Source organism: Schistocerca gregaria, chromosome 7 (assembly GCF_023897955.1).
Source record: "Schistocerca gregaria isolate iqSchGreg1 chromosome 7, iqSchGreg1.2, whole genome shotgun sequence".
Lineage (NCBI taxonomy): Eukaryota > Metazoa > Arthropoda > Insecta > Orthoptera > Acrididae > Schistocerca > Schistocerca gregaria.
Window position 1 is genome coordinate 319,432,585 of NC_064926.1, and position 27,850 is coordinate 319,460,434.

The 27,850-nt window shown below is 40.3% G+C and overlaps 1 protein-coding gene across 1 annotated transcript in view; it reads right to left on the bottom strand.

Moving 5' to 3' along the window:
• The window catches only part of LOC126281319 (mRNA-capping enzyme), a 90,820-nt gene extending 63,677 nt beyond the window's left edge, over positions 1-27,143 (bottom strand). Inside the window, exons 1-4 of the mRNA XM_049980167.1 lie at positions 26,452-27,143; positions 25,674-25,866; positions 23,931-24,042; positions 8,302-8,405 (exon numbers count right to left, since the gene is read on the bottom strand). Of these exons, the coding sequence (XP_049836124.1) occupies positions 8,302-8,405; positions 23,931-24,042; positions 25,674-25,866; positions 26,452-26,646 (604 nt within the window). The 5' untranslated portion in view covers positions 26,647-27,143. The remainder of the gene's footprint in view (positions 1-8,301; positions 8,406-23,930; positions 24,043-25,673; positions 25,867-26,451) is intronic.
• Between the last annotated feature and the right edge of the window lie 707 nt (positions 27,144-27,850).

Consider the following 27,850-nt stretch of genomic DNA (forward strand, 5'->3'; position numbering starts at 1 on the left):
CAGCTGCTGAGCATCACATGCACAACTGATAATGGTGCTGTGATTGTTGGACATTTCTTTACTGCGATCACATGGTTATATGTGCATATCTGTCCAACTGCCTATATAGGATGTGGCATGACTGCTAACAGGTAGACGGATCCCTGTCTCCACCAATCAGTGTAAAGTGCTTGGGAAGTTGTCCTTAATACACTAGGTCTGGCTCTTCATTCACTATTTGCTAGCTTTCTGTAGATCTTGTTCCTGGGGGGATCTTTTTATGCACTGTGAAACTCTGTGCATTAAAGGGGTGGACACAGTAATGTCAAATGATTGTTCAACCAACCTAAGTACATAAGATAGTACCAAAATGCAGGCAACCATAAGACACAGGACACACACTAGTACACTAGCACAACATCAGAAATAGCAGTGCCACCCATTCCGAAACCAGGCGACTGTCACCTAATCACATACAGTCAATTCACAACATCAGTCAGCCAACTAGCATCCAGCCACAATGGAAAATCATTATGGACGAGAAATGCAGTTCTGGCAGTTAAGCAGACATTTAACAGCTCAAGTTACTTAAAATTTTTTTTTTTTAAATCTTTTCCTTTTGGGGGTGTTGAGACAGTATGAGTCACTGTCTCCACGTAAGTGTACTAAATAGGTTCATATGTGATGAAAGACTTGTTTTAAGTTGAAATGGTGTACTGAATGTATCCTCAATACTAGCAGATGTGATGTCAGGCACAGGGTGTGGGAGGGGCCTCTGAGAGCAAGGAGCAGGTATCCTTTTATTGGCAGCCATAAGGCAACCTGTTCGTATACTCTGGTACTTGCCTTTGTGTTAAGTATTCTGTACAAATTGAACTTATATTCAATCCATCACAAGAAGTATAAAGATATTTAACTGTACTTACTATTTAAACAACACTGCTAGAATTTCAAACAATAGGAACTCCAGGTTGTAATATCACCTACAGTAATCTACCTGCAGCACACTCTCCACCCAACTGTTTTTGCCCTCTCTGTTCTATCACCTCCTTCCTTTTCAAGTCCCCAAGCCTCACTGTGCACTGCCCATCCTTTCTCCTTCTCTGCTCATCTCCTTTTAAGTTCCCCATTTTTTTACCCCACATCGTACCTCACGATGCTACGCCTGGCAGTTTCGCCAGTCTGTGATCTAGTCCATGCATGCCCCACCAGATGGTGCTGCACTCTTCCCCCCTCCCCACCCATACCCTACTACACCTACCCCCTACCCACCCAACTCCACATTACTTTTAATGTTACTGCCACATTCTGGTCAGAGCTGTTGGTTGTAGCAGTCATGTGTGTATGGTGTGTGTGTGTGTGTGTGTGTGTGTGTGTGTGTTTTCTTTGCTGATGAAGACTTTGGCCAAAAACTATAAAGCGTCACAGTCTTTTCATTGGGCCTGTCTGCAACTCATCACATCATCTTTACACTGATTATACTAGAACTTCTGATATTCTTCATGAGTTTGCTGCTAGATCATGTCGTCATACAGACACAATATTTTGGCAGACTAGCTGGCCGCCATCTTCAGGCGAGTTAAAGCTCGTGCACTGCCTCGCCGGAAACTGAATTCCAGCCACAACGGCGGAAGCCTTTGTACGCCACGGACAGAGCACTGTGCGTGCGCGAGATGATGGGCAGCGCCTCCTGGTGGCAAGTAGACATGCAGCGCACTGGTGGTAGAAGGCAGCAGAAACGATAAATTTCAAGAATTTTAAGAAAATATGATATTAAAAGTGTTTTTATGCCGGTGGCCAAGACGAGAGCCCAGTTAAAGATGAGCTCAGTTAAAGATGATTGGGCTTGAGGAAGCCCAGGGTTTATGAAATTCCGTGTCATCGTGAAACGAAGCATATTGGTAAAACTATTCGAACTATTCAGGACCAGTGTGTGGAACATCATTGGTACGCTTGGTTGTTCCAGCCTGAGAAGTCAGCAGTGGCGGAACATTGCCTTAATGAAGGACACAGGATAATGTATGGCAAGAAACAATTGATCACTCCTGCTCCTCGCTATTCGGAATGTGTTCTTGAAGAATTCATTGAAATTAGATTATCAAGTAATATTATTAACAGGGATAAAGGTTTAGCCCTAAGTAAGATATGGAATCCGATTTTGTCCGACATTAAACAACAATGGTCTTCTTTTCGATCATTGGTTTTTTCCAACTAGTGCTGTCGCGATTTATCGTTTCTGCCGTCTTCTCCCACTGGCGCGCTGCATGTCTACTTCCCGCCCAGAGGCTCTGCCCATCATCTCGTGCACGTGCATGGCTCTGTCCGTGGTGTATAAAGGTTTCTGCCATTGTGGCTGGAATTCAGTTTCTGGCGAGGCAGTGCACGAGCATTAACTCATCTGAAGATGGCGGCCATCTGGTCCAGCGAAATATTTTCTCTGAACGACAGCATGATCTGGCTGCAAACCCACGAAAAATATCAGCAGTTATTACGCCAGGAAAGTCTATGAAATCATATACTAGAACTTCATAATATAGGGCATATCTGTGATTTGTCTTCAAAATTGCAGGTAAACTTAAGAATTATGATTTAGATAATGATTGAAGTCAGAACAGCATGCAGATGACAATAAATTGTAGAGGGTCATTCTGAAACCTGAATAACTTAGGAAGAAGCGTTGTAGATTATTGAAACCATGGTGGATTTGACGAGGGTAAACCACCAGCATAGCCACTTAGTGCCACAAGCAGCAGCAGAAGCCTGTGCCAGGAAGTGGGAAAAACAGTGAGCAGCAGCACTAGCCATGCAGCACCACCAACAGCACTGGCAGAACAATGAAACAGTTCCATACATCTTGTGGAAAGCAGCGAGACTCCACAAGAGACATGAAAATGATAAAAAGTGAATTTATCTGTGTTGCACTGTGGATTTAAGATGTAGTGAGTTCACAAAATGTACAAAAATTGATAATTCAGATAGTATTTGTAGTAACTGGGTCACTACCAACGGCAAGTCTGGAGACAATGAGATCAGTGTAGGTTGACCTAATAGCTCTGAAATGAAAGTGGATCCTGTAAATTTAATACTGCAAGTTCTAGCAAAAACAAATGACCAACTAGATGAAATAAGATTGTAAAAGATCAAGGAGCTGAAGTTAAGAAAAGCATTCAGTCAATGGGATAATTTTGCATAAGGGAGTAACTGAAGCTGAAACTAAGGTAAAGTCGATAGAAAGTAAGTCAAGTAAATGCATGTGTCTGAATAGTAAGGTAAGGGGTGAAACTGACAGGGAAAGGTGGGCCTTGAACATTCCATGTTAGTGCAAGGTTAACATGAATATCTGCAGCAGCTAACAAATTTCACTGAATGTGAGAGAGTCACTGTATCATGGAGTAATTTGCCTTTTTGTCTTATCAACATTTTGTCACTAGTTAAAATATTTCTTACGTGACACTGATTTTTGTGTTGATGTTACTGATGATTTTGTCTCTCTTAATGGTGGGGTGAATGGAGAAATTGATGGAGGGGTTGGTAGTGATACACAAAAAGATATAGCTGATTTTTGTGATAATGTAGAAAATGCTGATGAGAGAGAAGTCTTTCTAGTAGTAAAATCTGAAACAACAGCTGAGAAAGAAGTAAATGGTACTGTGGAATGAAGTAGATTAATATCTAGGATGAGTTGTATCATGGAAGTCAGGCTGTTGTTGCTGCTTAATTGATGGAGGTGTAACGTCGGACACTGTTACTGATAAGGTTGATGGAAATGGGTGATTTTTATAAAGTGATGAAGAGGTTGGAGGAAGAAGAAGTACCAAAGTATGGGATAGTCAGATTTACATTGATTATAATCAGAAGGACTAGAAAGAATTTGCATGTCTGTGTAGCAAATACTTTTGAATAACTGGAAAGCCAATACAATGAAGTTTTCCAGGCAATTGCTATAAAAACAAGTTGTGGAAGGAGACAAAAACAATTACTTTAAGTTGAAATGGCAATAGAGCCACTGTGGACATGTAATGTAAAACAACAAACATACAGCCAGTTGCTTATACATGTATCCTTTTAAGAAATGCACTATGAATTGTCAATAGAGAAAAGAGCTGCAGAAAGGAAAGAAAGACATAACAAGAAGGTTAAAAAAAAGAGATTAAATTTTACACTGAGGCCATGTTTTATTTTGAATTACAGAAAGTCATGTAATTTTTTTTAGTGTGTGGTGAAGTCCCTATGTGGACAGAATATGAATGAATGGTGATTAACAGTGTTTTAATATTTGTATGAGTTTGTCTGATTAGATATTTTTGCTCCATTTAGGAATGCTTATTGTAGTATCCATTTTTTAATAATTTTTAGGGCAATTGTTCATTCATACTGTAGTTATGTGAAAGATATGTCAATTAACGGAAAGTGGGAGTAAATGCTGATAGGTGCCAATGCTGATAGGTGCCAACCATGTACATGTAAATTTTCTTTGCTGCCATATCAAATGGATAAAGTTAAATTACAATGGCTGTTCAAAAAGTATATTTCATTTATAAAATCAATCTTTATCCAGATACAATTGTTTGACACTAGACATCTTCAAGGCAGTCTCCTCCTACACATTTCTTCCAATGCTGCTGCTACTGCTGGAAGCATAGCTGGAAAGCCTGTTTTGATATGGAGCACAGCTGCTCTATCAAAGTCTGTACAATGCCTTCCCTGTTCTAAGATCTAGTCCCTTTCAGAGCCTTTTTAAATTTAGGGAAAAGCCAATAGTCACTTTGTGCTAGGTCAGGGGGATGGGGAGGCTGACAAACCACAGTCATGTTGTGTTTGGGAAAAAAGCTCTGAATTAATTGAGAATGATGTGGAGGTTATCATGGTGAAGGTGCTGGCTCCCTGTTAGCCACAAATCTGACCATTTGTGTCTCACTCCTTCAGGATGGAGACACAGAACGCCTTGGTAGTACTCCATACATTACCTTCTGGGGTGTACCCACAATGGATCACATAACTGGAGTAACAAAAGATGGTCGGCATGACTTCCAGCTTGCTGCAAACCTGCCTCACATTTTTGGATCTCTGGGATGATGGTTGCTTCCACTGCGATGACTGGAACTTTTCTCCAACACTCATCACCAGTGATCACTTTGTTAAGAAAGATGGGATTACTGTTCACACTGTCCAGCATGTCCTATGCAATCTCTCCAGCATGTCATGTGCAATCTCCGAACAAAGTTGCTCAGTTGTTAGTTACTTTGGCTGAAATTTTGCTGAGAACCTCTTGAAGTCCAAATGTTCTGTTAAAATGGACTGAATGGACCCAAGACTAATTTGAACCTTGTCTGCAAGTTTTCTAACATGATTCGTCTATCCTGCATCATCAGAGTCCTTGTGTGATTAATAAGAACCTCATTTGTGCATGTTGAGGGCCTACCTGAACGTGCTTCAGTCTTCACTGATGAGTGGTCATCTTTGAAGTGGTCAAACATTGCAGATTGTTTCAAATTGAGAATCATCAAGCTTAAAACAAAATTTGATGCAGTAACATCATTCATCTTTTTCTGTCCTTTTGCCCACAACACAAAATCCGATGACTACCATTAACACAGGTCCATTTGTCAATGGCTATTTAGCAACTGGTTGTTCCCGCATTAATAATAATAAATCAGGCATGCACACTACATATGCCTACAAACATATGTGCCCTGATATTACATATATTTCTTTTTGTTGCTGGTCAGCATATAAACTGGCATTAGAGATATCACCACTTGCATCTTTCTGGAGACCACATCCTGAACTAAGGCACTGAATTGAGCATTCAGTTTTATGTATTTAGTTTTCTTATGATGTTTGTATAGTTTTTAATATTTTTTTGTTACAACAGTTCAACTGTACTTGGCTGGTTGTTGTTAATTTTATCCGAGAGTGAATGTAACATATGATATAACGAGGGAGTAGTGGACCAGATGATAATATGGACTAATTTTTACATCCAGAAAACCGAAGCTGACCTGCAGTGGAGATCGCAGAGGAAATTCAGTCCTGTTGCTATGTAACAAGGCAGCAGACTACAATATGTTATGACAGTGCATCCAAGAACTGAATAACATAATTAGTGTGGTTAAGGGTTTGTAGGAAAATTATGAGTGAATTTCATATGAATCTCTGTTTGTGTGACGAGTACATTATTACTTGAATGTGCGTACGTCTAAAGAACTGTTATTTTTTTATTGTTGTTTTAACCAGAAATTTCCTTGTTAGATTTGTGGGATGGAATACGTATTCCTGTTATAGCTGTTTTGGAAACTAACACTAAGGTAACATAAGTAAATTCAAATTTACAAGAAAAATATAATTTGTTTGGTACTCCACAGGAATCATTTACACTTCTGCATTAAAGCTGATTTTAGGTGCCATTTTCATGGACAAGAGTCTTTAAATGTTAGCTTTGTTGGACAACATACTTAATTAAGTCCATAAACTACAACTGTTAATTGCTTCTCTCTGAACACCACTGAAAAGTTTTATTTTGTCTATTGTTTCAACATTACTTATATTACAGACAGCAGCTATTAAAATAAAAAATAAAAATCACCCTATGTTATTCATATAAAAATTTTGGGAATTTTGACAATGTGAGTCACAGCCTCCACTTCAATATAATAAATGCTCTGACAAGAGAGTTACAGGGTTACTTTTTTGAAACCGTTCTATTTTCCCTCACTGCAATGCACAAGTCTGAAATTGGGCTCAATGGTGCCAACAAAAATCCTATGTAATATTACAAAGAGAAAGGTGTTCATACAAGTGAAAAACAGACCAGAGTTCAGAAGTTCATGTGAGGTGTAACATAAATTAATGGTGTCACACTGGCACCAAATTTCACCACAATTCTGCCCAAGAGCACTATGGACATGTCACATGATGGGAATGTCCTCACACTTTCACTTATCCCCATCTTGCCCCTTCGCTTGACACCTCTGCGATGACAATAGATATCAGAGTCATGCCCCTCCCCCCACTAACCATCGAAACTGCGCTGTTTTCTTATGTGAGGCTGAGGAAAACATTTCAGACACAAAGCCACTCAGAATCAACATGAAAACACGTCAGCAGAATGGCATGAAAGGCATCAATGAAACCACCCCTTCCCTAGTGGCATTCATCTACACACATTTTGCAGCCGAAAATGACTGTTTCTTCACTGAATGGTTTTGAATAGTCCCTACTGGTTCCACCCTGTGAATCACAACAAAAATTGTGGTCGCACTGCACTCCAAAGGGGTTAGATCATGATCAATGGGGTTGCAACCCCACAATGACTTTAGATTAGTGATAATCATTGGGGGAACGCCAGCAGTGTCAAAGATTGTCAAAAACCTCACACTGTTACCCACCACACTGCAAACAGTCATTTTCGGCTCTAAAATGTGTGTAAATAAATGCCCCAATGGTAGAGGTGGCTTCACTGACTCCCTTTTGTGTCGATCCTGAGTGGCGGTGTGCCTGAAATAATTCCCCGGCCACCATAATGAAAACGGGTGATACCAGTGTTGCACGTCACAATTCTGACCTCCATTGGGGAGGTGTCAAGAGGAGGACTGAGATGAGGTAAGGGGGTGGGGGTAAGAAAAAGAGAGGCGTGATTATCTTCCCATTGCGTGACATGTCTACAGTGTCACTGGGCAGAGTTATGGTGAAATTTGGTGTCAATGTGACATCATTCAACAATGTTATTACACCTTACGTGAACTTCTGAGCTCTGGATTCCCCAGAAAAAACTTCAAACGACAACCAAAATACAGAAGAGATGTAGGAAGACCAGCAAGGAGATGGAACGAGACTGTAACAGGCCACAAGGCCTAACTACTGGATAGAAAGAAGCAGCAGCTCATTATAAGCATCAAACCCACATCAACCAAGCGAGAAGGTGCATTTGGGAGGGTGGCAATTCACATCCCTGTCCGGCCATTCAGATTTATGATCTCCACGATTTATTCAAGCCATTCCAGATAAATGCCAGGACGGTTCCTTTGATAAAGGAAAGGCCAATTTCCTTCCCCATCCTTTCATAGTCCGAGCTTGTGCTGCGTCTCTAATAACTTCACTGTTGTCTGGACATTAAATTCTAAACTACCGACCTAAAAACCCATATCAGTCTTATGGCTTATCCTCTTGGACAGTTTTATTTTGTCCACCCTGTATAAGAAGCTACAAAGTGACAATGAGTTTTTTTAACATCTGTATATTAAATAACACTGAAGCATCCATTAAAAAACTTATAGTATGATAAGCACAACAGTATACTACGTATAATTCAGCAAACAATACCTCTGCACCAGTCAGGAAGTTCCGGTGGGGCTGGCGTGTCTGCAAAATCTTCAAATCTTTTGAAAAGTTCCAAAAGGTAATCATGCTTATAAATTCCTGGAGGTCTGTGAAAAAACATTATAAATATTGATACACAAAGTAAACATGAAATTAAAAAAACATAATTTGTAGAAAATACTGATAGGAGCAATAACAACAACAACAACACAGAATGGATAGATAGCTACTCACCACATAGAGGAGGCATTGAGTTACAATGAAAAAGAATGCTAGAAATATTTCAGCTTTCAGACAAAGTCCTCCTCCAGAAGTGGAGAAAAAGAAGAGAAAACACCACATTCACACAGCAAAAACTCTCTCTCTCACTCTCTCTCTCTCTCTCTCTCTCTCTCTCTCTCTCTCTCTCTCGTGCATGTGCACATGCCCCTCCCCCTACACACACACACACACACACACACACACACACACACACACACACACACACACACACACACAGAGAGAGAGAGAGAGAGAGAGAGAGAGAGAGAGAGAGAGAGAGAGAGAGAGAGAACCACTGCTATTGGGTGCTCAGTGGATGGTAGAGGCAAGGTAGGTTACCAAGTGGGTTGGGTAAGTAGTGGAATGCTTGTGGGAGGTGGAGTGCTGAGGTTCTGTATGTGGATAGTGTGTCATTACACTCAGTCCACATCATGATGTCTTCAACAAATCTGAACCAGGTGAGGAAAATTAACAGGGAGTGATTGGAGGGTAGTGGGGCTGATTCACAGTTGGATGGAAGAGTGAACTGAATTAGGTTGTGATCAATATCGGTTTTCGATTGCATCTGACTGGTAGGGTTAGAGGAGAAAAAGTGTTTCCACTTGGAAACTAGGAGAAGGAGAGAAAGTCTTTAACAAGTATAGCATATTTGATTTTAATTGTGGAGAAAAAGGTAATGCCTTTGGAAAGGACTGATACTACTGTAGGACTGAAGCTTTTGTAGGATAGGTTCATGACACACACGGTTTGGCAGCTATGAGGTGATATGGTGGAGGTTTGATAGAGGCTCTTGCAGTGGTGGTGGATAGTGATAGTCAAAGGTGAACAGCTTGGACAGTTTTTTGAAGTAATGTGGCTCAAGCTGATATAGTTCCTGGAGAGCAGGGGTTTTCAGTATCAGAGAAGGGATGCTGGAATTTAGGATTGGAGCGCAGGAGAATGTTACAGATGGAGAGGAGTTAATTCTAGGAGGTTTGGGCTTGATTTATATGGGTTTGCAGGTGGACATGGGTAATTTGATTTGGGAGGAGCTAGGTGACAAGGCAGGAACAGTATGTGGACTGGGTTCTGGATAGGGATACAGAAACTTTCCTGCACTACTACTAGTGCAGATGGAAGCAGCAAGAATCCTTATTGTGGAATACAAGATGTGTAAAAATATGTGGAGAGATCACCAAATGGACAAAATGGATGAGGTATGGTGGCCAAAGGTGAAATGCAAGTAAGTAGAGCCACTAGTGAAAAACAAAAATGAAATAAAATTAACTTAAAAACAAGACAAGGTAAAAATGAAACAATAAATAGAAAGACGATAATGGAGAGGGATGCCGTTTGCTGGGTGGGTACATGTAAAGAGAGAGTCGTCATGTGTCATTCAACCAAGTAAAGTCAGTAAGGTGTGTGCTTAACCTAGGGAAAAAGGGGGAGGGAATTGTTAGGTATGGGGTTAATAAAGAATATATGGTACACAAAAATACAGGAAGACTGGCTAAAATATGTGAAGATGAGGAAGATAGTGTGATCAACTTGAAAATCCCAGGATAATTATATTGGCAGAAAGAATGTGGGAATGAGACCCTGCAACCACAATCAGTGCAGACACGTAACCCTGCACTGTGCACAGATGAGACCATTGATGCGGGATACTCAGATGTCAAAGAGTGTGACAATAAAACATAAGAAAGAAAAGGATGGACAAAGAGTAATTTAATACAACAGAAAATAGTACTTAAGGCAAATGGCACTAGCCTGTGGGATGGAAGAGGAGCAGACAAAAATTAAATATTGCCCAGCAGAATAACAGCATTATGGAAAGGACTGGTTGCTACTCACCACATACATGAGGCACTGAATCTAAAATAAGCACAATTAACAAGAACACTACAAATATTTCAGCTTTCAGACAATGTCCTTCATCAGAAGCGCAGAAGCGGAAAATTCACATAACAATACGAGATGCGTCTTGTCTTTTTTTTTTCGGTGGGGGGATAAGGAAGAGGCATGGGATTGACAGCAAGGGTGGGGTGGGAGACCTCCTATGTTTTGTCTCACCGGCCACTTACCATCCCGAACATATCCAATGTCCGGCCACAAAGGAGCACTCTTCTGCTGATTCAGTACTGCTAACCACTGGAGCAACAACCACATTTTACGCCAGGTTTTCGAATACCTATCATCATGCCCTAGAGTTGGAACTATTCTCCCCACTTATCCCACATTGGTATGCCGCCATTCACCCAATCTCCACAATATCCTTGTCCATACCTATTCCACCCCTGTCCCCAACACCTTGCCTCGTGGGCCATATTGCTTGTAACAGACCAACAGACCTTTCTACCACCACCTAATCCAGTCCTGTCACTGGCATTTCCTACCCATCCTACCCTACACCTCTGAAAGCTGCCATGTGATTTATCGGATTTAGCTGCGACCACTGTGCCACATCCTATATGGGTATGACAACTAACAAGCTGGCTGACTGCTTGAATGCCCAATGCCATACTGTGGCCAAGAGACAGGTGGACCACCCAATTGCTGAACATGCCACCCAACATGATGAGCTACACTCTAATGACTGTTTACCAGCCTGTGCCATCAGGATTCTTCACACCAAAACCAGCTTTTCTGAATCATGCAGGTGGAAATTTTTCCCGTAACACATCCTTTGTTGCTGTACACCCGACCCCCCCCTCCCCCAACTTTGCTACTCTCTGTACTCCTACTGCCTATCCCCTTCCCAGCATCCAGTTCCAGTACTACACATGCCTTCTGTCCTCCCAACACATCTACACAGTCATTCTCTTCTTTTCCCTATTTTTTCTCCAACACCATTCCCTCCCCACAGCACTAGTGCTGCACGTAACAGTCCTATCCTGTCCCCACCACATCTGCCTACAGGCTCCCTCAGGCAGCACTAGCGTGTGTCCCCAACCCTACACTGCTGTCTCTCACATCACCACCCAACACCTCTTCACTACTACCACTGCTCATACCAACTAGACTGCTGCTCATGTCAGACGCAATTGCAGTCAGGCATTAGTGCCCTGCGACAGTGGCCATGTGTATATGAGTTGTTCTTGTGTGTACATGTGTGAATTTTCTTTTGAAGTCTGACTTTATCTGAAAGGCAAAATATTTTTAGCATTATTTTTCACACCGCCTGTTTGTGACTCAATGTCTCCTCTATGTAGTGAGTAGCAGACTACCTTTTCCGTGGTGTTTGGTAAGGAAAAATGTGTTTCCTTTCCTAAAGTATTTATACAGTACAGAAGATAATCATTCAGTTACATTGACTGCTAATATAATTATACAATGATCAACAGATCAGCCTCATATGCGTAGAGGAATATTGCAGCATTACAGAAAATGGAACGGTAAGGGTTGCAGCAGAGGTGGCGACTCATAATGAGGGCATTAGTCATAGTGGCAACATAAATAATAATTTTCTATGACAAGTTAGACATGTAGCCTCGAAAATTTGAAACAAAGAATGACAAACGACTTAAAGTAGTGAAAGAAGAGCTTACACACAAATTTACCTGACACTAATTATGCATCATTTGCACCACAATTGCTAATGTTTTATAACATTCAGTACCAGAGTTATAGGCCTGCACTCCAATATGACTGCTTGAAATAACTCAACAGTATGCTAGGTGAATTCGAGATGTATCATGAGGTCACTTCTAACAGAAACACGGCAGAAATTCTTATGTAAAAAACAAAGGAGGGAATTTGTCGAATCAGCGGATCATCAGCATCATCATCTACAGATAAAGCTCAGAACTCAAGAAGGAAAAAATGTACAAGAAATCAACCAAACTATCAAACATTGGAGACTTCTAAACATCCTCAAATCTGCCATCCAAAGAGCAGGAAACAAAGGTGGGGTAACAGCATATGCAACCACACAATAGAGGGAAGGATCAAAGTCAGACCAAATTTCAGCAGTAACAAAACATCTGAAAGATGACAAAAATTTACTAATATGCAAAAACTACCTGTACAGCTTATGTGAAGAGAAAAGCTGATGTGCAGAAGATAGACAAGTTCAAATTATTAATTTTCAACTGCATTATCAAATAATTATCAGGGCATGAGAAAGAGAAGACAAAGGAAATCAAATTAGCACATAAAAAAAGAGATGACTGCCATTAGCAGTGGATCTTGCAAGGGCCAGAGAAGAAGCCACAGACACCATAGAAAACCTTAAGAAAATGGCATGGAAAATTGGTTTGCAAATTTAAAACAGCACACTGAGCAGGTGCCACAAGACAATGATATTATCAAGATGGTGGACACAGCCATATCACCGCTACTCAATATGGTAACAACATCATAGATTAAGGACAATTAACAAAATAAAAGCAAATTCAAAATTTTATCATAATAATTTGAAGTAGAACATGAAACTAACAGAACAATAATAGGCACTAGCGGGTTTTGAGCAGGGAGAAACAAAACAAATGTCATTCCTAGTCTAACACATACATAAAAACCAAAACATATGCAAAAATCAATAACGCCAACAATACATAAAGCCCACAAAAAACACCACCATTTGGTATCATCATCTTCAAATAAATTATTTATGGAAACTGAACTATATGATACCAGAGAATAAATCTGCAAAAAATTGTATCAAAACCTTCTGGCATTGAAGACTTCACTTGACCAATGAAGCTAGACTGAAGTACCCAGCACCAAGAAACCTAAACTCACTGCAAACACTGGTTCTAGTATCGACAACTTCATTTGACATTTGACCAACATAGCTAGAATAAGGTCCATGACTCAGGAACTCTTACTTCAATGCAAACTAATATTAATAACATTATTTGGGCCATCCATATAGGTGGGAAAAAAAAACATACAATACCCACCAATCATCAGTAAACACTATTAGCGAGAGCGAGAGAGAGAGAGAGAGAGAGAGAGAGAGAGAGAGAGAGAGAGAGAGAGGAGAAGAAGCAACACACAAATTCATACAGTTTCATTAACATTACGTTACATGACAAGTGAATGAAAATAGTTGTGCAGAATGCTGTAATACATTGACATACATTGATGTGGCAAAAGTCATGGGATATATACAGATAGCAGCAGTATCATGTACACAAGGTAAGAAAGGGCAGCACACTGGCAGGGCTGTCATTTTTCTTCAGGTGATTCATGTGAAAAGATTTAGAACATGACTATGGCAACATGATGAGAATTAACAGACTTTGAACATGGAATAGTAGCTGAAGCTAGACGCATGGGACACTCCATTTCTGAAATTATTAGTGAATTCAATATTCCGAGATCCACAGCATCAAGAGTGTGCCAAGAATTGCAAATTTCAGGTATTATCTCACTCCACGGGCAACGCGGTGGCTGACGGCCTTCACTCAATGACTGAGAGCAATGGCTTTTGCGAAGAGTTGCCAGGGCTAACAGACAAACATCACTGTGTGAAGAAACTGCCAAGATCAATGTGGGATGTGTGATGAGCATATGCATTGCGACAGTGTGGTGAAATTTGGCATTAAAGGGCTACGGCAGCAAAAGATTAACGCAAGTGCCTTTGCTAACAGCACATTGCCTGCAACGCCTCTGCTGGGCTTGTGATCATAATGTTGGACCCCACACGGCTGGAAAACTATGGCCTGGTCAGATGAGTCTTGATTTCATTTGGTAAGAGCTGATGGTAGGGTCCAAGCGTGGAACTGATACCACAAAACCATGGACCCAAGTTGTCAACAAGGCACTGTGCGAGCTGGCAGTGGTTGCATATTGGTGTGGGCTGAGTTTAAATGGAGTGGACTGGGTCCTCTGGTCCAACTGGACCAATCATTGAGTGGAAACGGTTACGCTTGGTTACTTGGAGACCATTTGCAGCCATTCACAGAGGATGACAATGAACCCAGTCACCAGGCCACTATTGTTCGCAATTGGCTTGAACAACATTCTGGACAATTCAAGTAAATGATCTGGCCACCCAATCACCCAACATGAAACCCATCGAATATCTATGGGACATAGTCAAGAGGTCATTTTGTGCACAAAATCTTGCACAGGCAACACTCCCACAATTGGATGGCTAAAGAGGCAGCATGACTCAATATTTTTGCAAGGGACTTCCAACAACTTGTCAAGTCCATCCCACATCGGGTTGCTGCGTTACGCTCGGCAAAAGGAGGTATCCCTAGACTTGTCACCTCACTGTACAAAATGGAATGTCTCTGATCTTAGGTTCCTGCTTAACCACCATCTCGAGAATCTGAACATTTTGAAAATACCTCACCAAATTTTTGAAAGAATCATTTTGAAAGTGACTGCTGCCAAAGAATTGCCAAACATCCAAATTCAAGGCTATACCTACAGATCAGCCTCTCACCACAACTACTTTTCTTCACCAACTCACAACCAAAGTAACATTCAATCTAACATACACCCTGGGCTACCATACTGATCAGCCCCTTAACCACATCTATCTTTCTTCCAATCTAGTTCACATATTTACCAAGAGAGACACAACTTCAGTTGGTATGTGACAATAGCTCCTACATAATGCACAAGAAGCATTACCACATCCCCACTTCACACTAGCAATCCAAGGTAATGCTTAAATTTAGCCAAAAAGGAAACTTTCATTAGCAAACAAAACACTTAAAAAAAATCCATCCCAACTTCCTTAAATCACAAACAGTCCACCAGTAACTACTCATCCACCCACCAATAACCACTCACCCAACAACAAACGCCCATCCCCAACACAGAATACAAAAATAAATACAATTAACCTAAATTAAATCATACATTCCATAAAAAAAGACAAGAACGAAACAAAATGAAGCAGAAGCTGCAGTCATATTCATGTATTTGGCATGGAAGCATCCGATTCCACCCGTCTTCTTTGACACACAACATCACAAATGTGGTGGAAACGATGATTCACATCAAGTCCCGTATCGCACCTATGACGCCATTACATAAACATGACAAGAAACATGAAAATAGATTAAAAGACCATCACACACATCTTCCTCCAAAACTATAATGAAACTAATGGGACAAGTGTGGGAATTTTTTTTTTTTTTTTTTTTTTTTTTTTTTTTGGGTGGGTACAAACTAAATATACACACACGCCACTGCACCAAATGACACAAAAGATCCCACAACCTCCCCAAATTCCACTACACACCGTATCTTCTGGAATCGGTCACTTCCCTTGACCTATATAGCTCAGCAGCAACTACTGATATCACATTATAAAACTCCAAAACTTTCACCACCGCCACTATTATGACTACCAGAAAAAAAACCCTAGAAAAACCAAATTGGAATCAAACACTTCCCAGAAACCTATATAGGACAACAGCAACTCATGATAACAAATCACTAATAGCAAAAACCAAACAAACCACAACACACACACACACACACACACACACACACACACACACACACACACACACACACACAGACAGAATCCCAACCCACCCTGGCCTCCCCCCCCCCCCCCCAAAAATCAAAAACTCATAAACAAATAAAAATAAAAAAATCTCAATCACACACTACAACTCAACTGCAACAAAAGAGATCCTCCACAACAAAACAACCACCACCACCCACACACCTACCTCCAAAAAACCTGGCCAACAACTAACCTCCCCCCCCTCCCCTAACTAACAACCTTTGGACTATACATCCTACTAACTGCCTGTTCTTTTTTTTTTTTAAAAAAAAGAGAAAGAGAAAGAAAGAAAGAAACTGTAGCCCTCAGAGACGCTCTTCTCCCTCCCAATAACTGACTTAACAGCCCCCCAAAACACCTCTATTGTATTCATACAGGCCCTGGTCTCATAATTTTTATTTATTTATTTATTTATGCATTTATTTTACCTGGCAAGATTAGGGCCTTCAGGCCCTCTCTTACACCTAACCAGGCATACTCAGATTGAACGAGTTATAGTTTCTACATAACATTAAGGACATATAACGTATTATGCAGTATATTAAAAACAAAGATTCCAAGACTTACCAAGCGGGAAAGCGCCGGCAGACAGGCACAGGAACAAAACACACAAACACACACACAGAATTACTAGCTTTCGCAACCGATGGTTGCTTCTTCAGGAAGGAGAGGGAAAGATGAAAGGATGTGGGTTTTAAGGGAGAGGGTAAGGAGTCATTCCAATCCCGGGAGCGGAAAGACTTCCCTTAGGGGAAAAAAAGGACAGGTGTACACTCGCGCGCGCGCGCGCGCGCGCGCACACACACACACACACACACACACACACACACACACACACACACACACACACACACACAAGCGAGTGTACACCTGTTCTTTTTTTTCCCTAAGGGAAGTCTTTCCGCTCCCGGAATTGGGATGACTCCTTACCCTCTCCCTTAAAACCCACATCCTTTCGTCTTTCCCTCTCCTTCCTGAAGAAGCAACCATCGGTTGCGAAAGCTAGTAATTCTGTGTGTGTGTTTTGTTCACGTGCCTGTCTGCCGGCGCTTTCCCGCTTGGTAAGTCTTGGAATCTTTGTTTTTAATATATTTTTCCCATGTGGAAGTTTCTTTCTATTTTATTTGTATTATGCAGTATTGAAGTTAAAGAAAAAAAAAAATAGATATTATAACAGTAGTACAATGATAACTGTAACAATAAAAATAATTATAACAATCAAGAATAATAATGATAATAATAATGACTATGTATATGAAAGTAAACATACTTTTCTTTTGTGAATGTCAGTCCCATTGTTAGTTGGGAATTTTCTCGTTATGTTCTTGCAGCTTGTGAGTTATTCTCATCGAGCAGAGACATAAGACGATAGAATGGGGTGAAAGAGATACATAAGAGGTAGATAGGTTAGATGAAGAGAAATAGAATGGTAAAATTCGAAGCTGTGACGGAGAGGAGAAAGAAAGAGATGGGAGGGGCACAACAATGGTGGCTATACCGTCCCTAATATGTAAGTTTTGAGTTCCCTCTTGAATGTTGAGTAGTTCTGGATAAGACGCAGTTCACAGGGGAGCGCGTTCCATAGTCGTATGGCTGAGATGGAGAATGACACGGAGAAAGAGTTTGTGTTATGTAAAGGTACAGCCAAGATGATAGACGTATCCGATCTGGTATTGCAAATGTGGAATGATGATAGGTGTTAAATGTGAGAAGATAAGTATTGGGGGCACCAGTGGCTAAGAAATCGATGAAGTAAGCACATCGTGTGGAGATCGCATGCCTTATGTGGGCGTATCCAACCTAGCTGGGAGTATGAAGGACTGATATGATCATACAACCGAATATTGCACACGTATCTAATGCAAGCATTCATCACTAGCTCGAGGCATCTAGAATTTTCACTATTTGTGCCGTGTTGAAATACATCGCAGTAGTAAAGATTAGGCAAGACTAGTGTTTGGACTAATTTTTGTTTAACATGGGTTGGAAATATTTCTCTAAATTTTTGAATTGCATGTAGGGAGGAGAGCGATTTCCGGCAAGCTGTGACTGTTTGTTCTTCCCAGTTTAGGTGATCATCCAAGATTATTCCAAGGTCTTTTACTATTTTTTGGTATGGTAGTTGGGTACCATTGAGGAGTATTTTAGGGACTGTTTCGCAAAAGTACCGGCTGATTAACTTTGGATGAGATATAAGTATGACCTGGGATTTATTGGAGTTTAGTTTCAGACCTAGGTTCTGTGCCCATCGAGAAACAGAGCAAAGATCTGCATTCATACTTGCTACTGCGCCAGCAATGTTTTTGGGGCATGCACTTATGTACAATTGGATGTCGTCGGCATAAAGATGGTAGTTGCAGGAGTGAATCACTGAAGAAATATCATTAATGTACAGTGAGAAGAGTAGTGGACCAAGGACGGAGCCTTGGGGAACTCCAGAGAGCACGCTTTTCCATGATGACTTTTCTGACCCACAAATGACTTGTTGACTTCTGTTTTTGAGGTAGCTGTCGAACCAGTGTATTACGCTGTTTGAGAAATTCAGCTGTTTCATTTTAATTAGTAATATATCGAAGTCAACGGTGTCAAAAGCCTTGCTAAAGTCAAGCAGTGTTAGGATAGTAGCTTCACGTCTGTCCATAGCATGTTTAATGTCATTAGTTACTTTGATTAATGCAGTTGCTGTACTATGGTGCTTTCGAAAGCCTGACTGATATTCGTCATGGATGTTATGAGTTTTGAGGTAATCCGTCAGCTGTTCATGGACGATGTATTCTAGGGCTTTAGATATTGCAGGTAGTATGCTGATCGGCCTGCAGTCACCTGGCGACTTAGGGTTGTCAGTCTTGGGTATAGGTTGAATTAAACTTTGCTTCCACTCAGTAGGATATGTACTACTGACAAGAGAAGTTGAAGATGTCTGTGATGACTGGAATAATAGTGTCTACGACGTTCTTAATCTTGCCAATGCTCACTACATCATTTCCTACTGCCTCGGAAGAGATTCTCATAATTGCCTTGTGTACTGTGCCGGTAGTGACATGTTTTAGGAAAAACTTGTCTCTCGAGAGATTGATATCTTGGGGCTGGTAATTTGTCGCTGCGTGGCAGTTTACAGCTGTTGAGAAGAAATCGTTTAATTCTTCTACAGACGCTTGATAAACAGCGTCAGATCTTCGCTTCCCTATACCGAAACTGCGCAGCTTTTTCCACAGCGCAGGAGGTTTTGATATGCTGCATACGGCAGAGCGGGCATGTCTGATTTTGGCATTCCTCACGCTTTGCTTGGTTCTGTTTCGGAGTTTCCTATAAGCTTCATACGCCTCGGGAGTTCGGTTACGCTTGAAGGCACTATGTGCAGCATCACGTTTATTCAGTAACTGGCGTAATGCAGTGGTGAGCCATGGAGCGGGAGCTCTCTTTACCTTGACAGCGCGTTGAGGAGCATGTTTATCATACAGTGCAATAATTTTGCGACATAATTGCCGAATTTTTCCGTCTAAAGTAGGTTCATTGCTTATATCATGCCAAGGGATGTCTGAGCAATCCTTTTGAAGAGCGTCATGGTTAACATTTTTTAAGTTTCTGTAGGTTACCAGGTGAGATTTTTCTTTGGTAGTATGCATTGATTAATTTAAGAATATCACGTCATGAGCAGAGAGTCCCGGAGCGGATGTCTGATTGGTGCGGATTATTTTATCTGGTCGCTTTGTTGCTATTATATCTATGAGTGTGTGGCTGTGTGGTGTGTGATGAGTTGGGTCCAGCGGTGTTAAACTCATATCATTGGAGTGGAACAGTCGCCTTAGTTTTTTGGCAGAGGGAGATTTTAACTGTAAGTCGATGTTTGTATCGCCCATAATGATTGTGTGTTCATACTGTGTCACGAGTGAGGACAGGGCAGACTGAAAGGAGGACATGGCACCGACGTTTGGAGGTTTATAGATTACTCCAATTAGCAGTTTCTGATTTGATGTATTTATTTCGAAAAACAAGAACTCTGCTTCTCCTTCCCCCTTTGCATCCGATGTGCATAGTACAGTAGGTGTCAGATCAGAGCGAACATAGGCACCCACACCACCCCCGCGTCGTGTTTCACGATCTGCCCTTAGGAGAGAGTAACCAGCGATTCGGATAGCGTCGGAAGAAATGTTTGGTTTCAACCAAGTTTCAGAGACAAGGATAATGTGGAACAGCGATTGGCAGGACAGGTCACAGAACTCATCGAACTGAGCCGTTAGCGACTGCGCGTTTGCGTGGGCCACAAAGAGCCCGCCGCCGGAACCGGTCCGTCCCATTGTGGCCGCCTGTAGGACCGAGCGCGCTCTGTTTACCTGCTGGCCGGAAGAGGGACAAAAGCTGGATTTTGCGGGGGAAGACATATTTACAGGTGTGTCCAAGGTCGTGACTGACTCAAGTGTCTGTGGACTAAAGGTGAAGAACACGCTGGAAGTATCGGAGAAGGGAGCGAAAAGAAAGATGGAATGTAGTAGTGGTTACGAAAAAGAAAATAGTAGTAGTAGTGGTAGTGGCGAAGATGAAAATAACAGATATAGAAAGGCGGTTGTAAGGAGATTCCTGTTAAACTCAGCACTATCATTAACTACTAAATGATTGTATCCCCGCTCACCCAACCCCTTACAAGATGAAAGGTTCTCCCCTCTTCTATGAAATCCTCAATTAATGCCACTAATTCCCTTTTCATCTGCCCCTCCAAAACCCTATATACACATTCTGAACAGTGACTCCCTGATACAAGAGCCCCCCCCCCTTCCACCCATACACCAACCAAAGACTTACCCCTAACATACTACTTCCTTCCAAACTGCGATTCATCAATCTACACCACCACCCCAGGCCCACCCAACTTATCCCTGTACTTAATATAATCCGAACACACTTCAGGACAAAACAAAAACCAATCAAGCACAGTCCTCTCACTCACACCAATCTCATGTGCACAGAAACTGTGAGAGGATCTATAACAAAAATGATAAGTCATTAACACAATTTCTCGCAGGCCCAACCTAGACTACTGGAACCAGGAACCTTACCTTACAGAGCACCATATGTTATCCCTACGGCACCTTCACATGTAGCTGTCCCTGGTCCAAGATGTCGGAACTTTTGTCAATTGCATTTCCTCCTGACAGACAGAGCACTTCACCCCTTTGGCCAAAAGCCCAAAAAGCTGGAGAAACTTGATGAGGGACAAAGCATTGTCCCCCATCTGCAACACAAACGCGTACTGTTCAATTTGTCAGTTGTATCCATACGTAACAAAGCCATGAACAAAGTAATTTAAAAAAATTCACACACGACTGAGCCGTGTCAGCTCATTTGATTTACCCACGAGAATATTCACTTGTTTTCACCTCAGCGATAGGGGGCGTTATCACTGAGTGCTGTTGGCGCTGGTATGCAAAGCAAGAGTCTTGGGAGGACGGCTCAGTTGGGAGATGGCGAGAGGACCAGTCAGTTAGTCTCGGCCAGTCTGTTCAGTCAGTCAGTCGCTCAGTCTGGGAGTCGGTGCAGTGAGGCGACAGAGTCAGTCAGAAGGCAGACACTCGCATGTTAGCCGGTCGGCTCTAAGTCTCAGTTTCTGTTGGGTTGTGCACTGAGTCGGGTTCATCGTTACTCTGCGGTTGGATGGGCTGGCAGTTAGCAGCAGGCAGATCTGCACGGTGCAAGTACGCGCCGGGGCCGTGGTCGACGCAGATGGAAGGGCGTTGGTCAATCGGTCAGCTGGTTGTCGTATGGCGAGAGGACGGAAGCGGCTGGGAGTCAACTGGTGCCTGCAGTTTAAGGACTGCGATAAGATGGCTGTTGGCGAACATGTGAGGAGGGCGGAATGCTCACTTGCTTAGTGTGGTTCTCCATGACCAGCTGTTGTTTGTTGGGCCTAGCACTCAAGTGTAACAGGAAACTGCATTGGTGTGGTTCTCGTCACCTGGCTAAGGCCGAAATTTTCATATACTTTTATTATATTTCATGATCATTACTTATTATGGGGTTGTAGCCAACATTTTGTGATTTGGAATAACTTGGCGTGTATAAATTGCGAATTTCCTAATTCTACTAATATTCCTTGGGATATAGATTTTGAGCTGTGTAATGTTTTTCAATTCCATTATTATTTATATTGCGTGATTTATTGGATTTTGTAGTGAGTGGAACTTTAATTTGTGTGGATCTGTTTTGTAGAATGTTTTTCGTGGCAGCATTTGAGAATCAGTTGTTACAAGAAGTTACTGGCTCTGAATTGCCACCTCGTTAATCAATCATTTATTGACAGATGTGTTTGTCCGTCTGTAGCAAGTAAGAGGCAGCAACTGTAGCTTGTTAGTATAAAAAACTGTTATGCAGAAATTTGAATGGGAAAAAAGTAGTCATCTTTATAATAAAGTTGTTTTATAGTATGTTGGAAGATCATTCTTTTGAGCTGTGTTTATTCTGTATCATTAAATTTAGGTATCACATAGCTGGCAGAAATGACTGTTGAGCTCGTAATAGACTGTATCTGTGAAATAATTCGTGTGGTTTTGTGAGTGATGTGTTAAATTATTTATTTGTAAGTTGTTTTGAAGATCTGCATTTTTAGTTTTTTCACCTTATGTTGAACCAAAACAGTATTCTTGAGGTCTTGATGACTGCACATGATATATGATATGCCTTTTACTAACAATGCCTTTATGTAATGTTTCAGAGTGGGGCTGCATGTTCTTCTGGAGAACGTTAAAAACAAAAAATTTGTTTTTCTATTGCTAAAATTTCCTTTAAACTGTTAATTGTATTAACTTGGGTGTATTGTTAAATAATAAATTTGTGCCAACAAGGCTTGGAGCAAATAAATGTGACTACACCTTCCCCATACTGGCTCTGCTAAAGTCTGTACATCTCAATGACAAACAGCAAAAAACATTACAATAACAAGCTAAATTGTTAACTCACTGAAAACTATTCCTGTAAACACACAGTCATGAGCAATACATAACGCGTCAAGGACTAACACGCAACTGAACCCAATACACCACATAACACGCAACCCATAAACACACCACTAGAGAGCACCACCGACCTCATCAAAACAACACCTATAAACATGCCACATTCACAAACTAAACTCTGCGCCATCGTGACATCACATACCTCAACAGGATTACATAACAGGTCAAAGCCGATGGGTGGAATAGGCCACTTCCATTGATCCCACAATGCACTATACAAATTTGGCCAGAAAGCCATACAGTTACAAAAATTTGATGTTGTTGGTCATTATCACCAACCATAGTGTCCTTTTATGAAAACTACTAAAAATTCCAGTCCATAAAATGAAAATTCACTACTCTCTACCTCTAACTGCAACCACTCACTAACAACATGATGAAGAAGCTTAGAAACATCAAAGTTACTTACTACCAGAAACCCTCTTCAAGTATGCCACACAGCCAGGATATCACCTAAAACAACAATGTTACGTCACGAGGCAAAGGTGAAGCCCAGTACCATATATTACGGTTGACATGAACAGTCTCCCTATAGTAACAACCCAGCAGAAAATTGCACAAATTCTTCATTTTAGTTACTTAGAAGAAATTATTCAACCATCAGGAATTGGCTTGCAACGAAGCTGAAGGTGATCTCAGTCAAATAGAAATGACAGCTCAGGGAAATTTGAGGAATGCTATCAACAAACATGAATGTGAAACAAACAGTACAGAGAACACTTGAAGGGAATCTGGGAAGAGAAAAAATAAGAAAACTCACAAAGAAATCATTAGAAAGGAACTCAATCCTCCGTTATCCGTTAACCAGAGAATGATCATAAGTAGCAGTAATAATCTTTTTTAAAATTCAAGGGAATTTTACAAAATTCGAATGTGTGCGATGGCTTACAATAAAATAAACTTACCGAACGCGTGCAAATTCCCTGACAGCAGCATCAACACTGCAGTCCATATTTTCAACAAGATACGATACAAGTAGAAATCCTGTCCGATTGAAGCCATGTGTACAGTGCACACCTGAAATATATGGAACATACAGAATACTTATTTAAATTCAAATTGTAATTTTATTTTTACAGTTGTGAAAGAAGAAGTACTGATACTGGAGTTTTGTATAAAGCTACTGTAGTGTACATGTACAGTATTGGTTACTATCACATGCTGTGTAGTCAACATTAAAATTTTCCACATTTAAATTAAAATAATGCACCCTGTATTATAATCATGAAAATTAGCATAGTTCAGGAAAATAGTGAACGTTATTTGAAGCTATTAAAAACAATGATGAAATCTTAATATAAAAGAGCCCTGGAAGATCTGCTCTTCTGTAAATGTATACAATATAGCATACTCATGGTGATCTCAATAGCATAGAGATGAAGGACATGATCATGTGCCATCAATACTGAGGTCACTACAAATGAACATTGGTTCAAGTAGTAAAGGAAGGAATCAGTCGAGTATATGCCAGATGAAATTTATTACAGAATGGTAAGTTCTCTTGAATACTATGTCAGCACTCTATATAATGTACCAGTGAGGGGGACAATGAGGAGCTAACAAAGATGGCAATTAAGAAAAAGCTGAAGGCTGTGACAAGGAAGAAATGAGTGTCATGGACTCTTCCAGATACTACTGATTCAGAATCTCCGCTTTTGCAAATTTATCAGCTATAACAGTCAGCAGAAATGCTATCACTGAAGGCTCCAGTAACAACATAAATACTTATAAAGATGCTGGAAGGGAGATCAGATCGAAAGCATACTGATAGTTTAGAAAGCACGTGCACATGGTACCTATACTGTAAAAGGGGGACGTTCCAGTTATTTATTTATTTTTTTCCTTTACCCAGGCCCAAATCAGCTTGCTTAGTGGTATTGGAGAAGACACAGACTGGCTGAACAGCTAAAAATTGTAAATTTGCTGCACGCAGATAACTTAAGTAGAGAATATGACAATTAATAGTTAAATTACTATGTTACCAGATGCACACATATTGTTAACAATAAATACACTAGAGAAGTTCAGAATTTGTCATACAGAGTTTCTTTTCTTTCAAAAATCATATTTCGCCTTTGATTAATGTTTTTTTTTTAATTAATTTTCTTTTTGCTTGAAAATCTAAGCACAAAACTTACAGAGTAAATGCAAAATTCTTCTAACTGGAGGTTCCACTGGTAGTGCGTCCGATATATTAATATTATTCCTACACGATTATTTGTGGTGTCAGGTGAGACACTACAGGTACACCGGAGTGTGGTTTGATCCATATACAACTATGGGAATAAAGCTACTGCTGTTTTCAGACTTCTCTGTGCTGAACCACATACATAACTTAGTACACAAGGCTGTAAAGAGTATTTAAGACAGTGCACTTTTTATTATTCTGGATTTTAACATAAATGGAAGCAACTTTTAAAAATAACGAAATCAACAAAAACTGCATTTGTAGGGCAACTACTTTGATGCAGGGTCAGTAATTTGACCATACCCTTATTCCTCACGCATTGGGTCAAATCTCAGGTTTTTCACCAGATATGAGAACTTTTACTACCACAATTCAATCTGTGTCAATGTAAATGCCTGCACCTATGCCACAAGTGCAGTCCTTTTTGTAATTGATTTTTCAATTTCAGTTTCTTACTTACCAATAATTTCTAAAGGATGGTGACTGATGAAGTGACTGCAAATACGTATAAATGTGGCCGTTTGTTCTTCCGATGGTGTCTCACCATGTCCTCGGCACTGCAGCTTTAGATATTTGCAGCCATGTTCCTCTACGTCGTCTTTATTATAGAAACGTGAAGTGTTGGTCAAATCAATCCAAAGACCTATTTTCACCTGCATAACAAATTGCTTTAACAATATATCCCAGTCACAACTTGCAGTAAATTAATGTGTATTATACTAGCAAAAGAAAATCAGATTGTATGTATGCAAATTTTATAATTATTATCAATAGTGAACATTCACTGATGGTGTAATCTGTCCAACGAACACAAAAAGCTTAAAGGGAAATAAAAGTAAATTTTTGGTATCATAATTTTAAGTTGATGTGGCAACAACACACAATTACTTTGTTTTGAATATTTATGGCACTAGTGAAGCTGATCTATGTATAGTAGAAGATTGTTTAGTCATGTCTCATGTATTAGAGGGAAATCTTTCTATCTTAACTGTAAGAATGTCAGTGCTAACAAATACATTTCTTTAGACATCCATATTTTGTGACATCTGAATATTTTTTAATGCCTTATTCACATTACAGCTGATGGGAGTAGGCTCTAAGAGGCATTGAAAATAACTGAACAAAAGTTATATTCTGTATTTTTATAACATTTATTTACACCGAAAAAAATTACACAGATCAATTATAACAGATGTAAACATAATTGGCTAGTTGATGAAATATATCACATTATTTACCTTGTAGCTTTTCATTAAATCAAATATCATTTCAGGTGGAAAGCGGCATTCTTCGGGAACTTGATCATCATAACGTGAACTCAATGGTGTTTTGAATGCCAAGAATTTATTAGCTACTAAATCGTGTGCTTTGCGTGGGCAATGTAACCATCTGGGAGGTATTGGGCCTGGAGATCTATCATTATGATTACTCATACTTAAATTCTCACCACGCGCAATTTCTCATTAAGCTCTCCACTTCTGCGACACTATTTAAAATAACGTAGAACAACAGTATAATTTTTAAAATTGGGTCTTGTCACTTGCTTGTCTGTTTACTTGTCAGATGATTGGAAAAACTGCAAATTTAACTACGTCTACTCCATGCCTGATCGCGCTAGACGCTAGAAAATGTGTGGTCAAAAAGTCAAATCACCGATATGTTTCCAAATAAAAAAAAAACACTTCCCATTACAGCATTTTTTTCGCACAGCATCAAGTCTTACTCTACTGCACACACAACTTCCTATTCTCAATCACAATCGCAGAGCTACTCACACCAAAGAATATCACGACCCTCGCTCGCACACAAAATCAATATTTCGAATTCAACGATACGATAGTTTTGTACAGTCACATCAGAAATAAATTAAAAGTTCACATTGAGAGCTATAAACATTTGCCCCAAGGTCACTGAATTTTATAAGATACTCATTTTCACAGGAAAGCGATACTTTCAAGTAATGACAACTCTATCGAAAGTTTTGCCATCGACCCAACGGACATTGGTTTTTGCTTCTATATTTAATGTTATATAAGTGCAACACAATGAATATTAAGAAATAATGATTAATTGCAATGCCAGTTTTAAATATAATATTACCTCAAATATTAAACTGAAGAATTTCTATAAAGATAATCTCCTGCGGAGTAGAAAGATAAATGCACATTGTCTGTCACTACAGGCACGCCACGTCACGCCAGTAACGAACGGTAAAAGATAGGATACCGTGATAGAAAAAGTCGGAGTACAGCATCAGAATTGATGGACTAAGACCAAAAAGTTTCACTAATGGCCATTTCATAATTTATGCTCTTGAACAAGTATTGGGTGGTTAAATGCTGAGTAGTGAAACTACATTTCTACATCTACATCTACATTCGTACTCCGCAAGCCACCTAACGGTGTGTGGCGGAGGGTACCCTGAGTACCTCTATCGGTTCTCCCTTCTATTCCAGTCTCGTATTGTACGTGGAAAGAAGGATTGTCGGTATGCTTCTGTGTGGGCTCTAATCTCTCTGATTTTATCCTCATGGTCTCTTCGCGAGATATACGTAGGAGGGAGCAATATACTGCTTAAATTTCAAAACATTGACATCTATTTGCTAGTATATATAAATAAAAACCTATCAAACAATA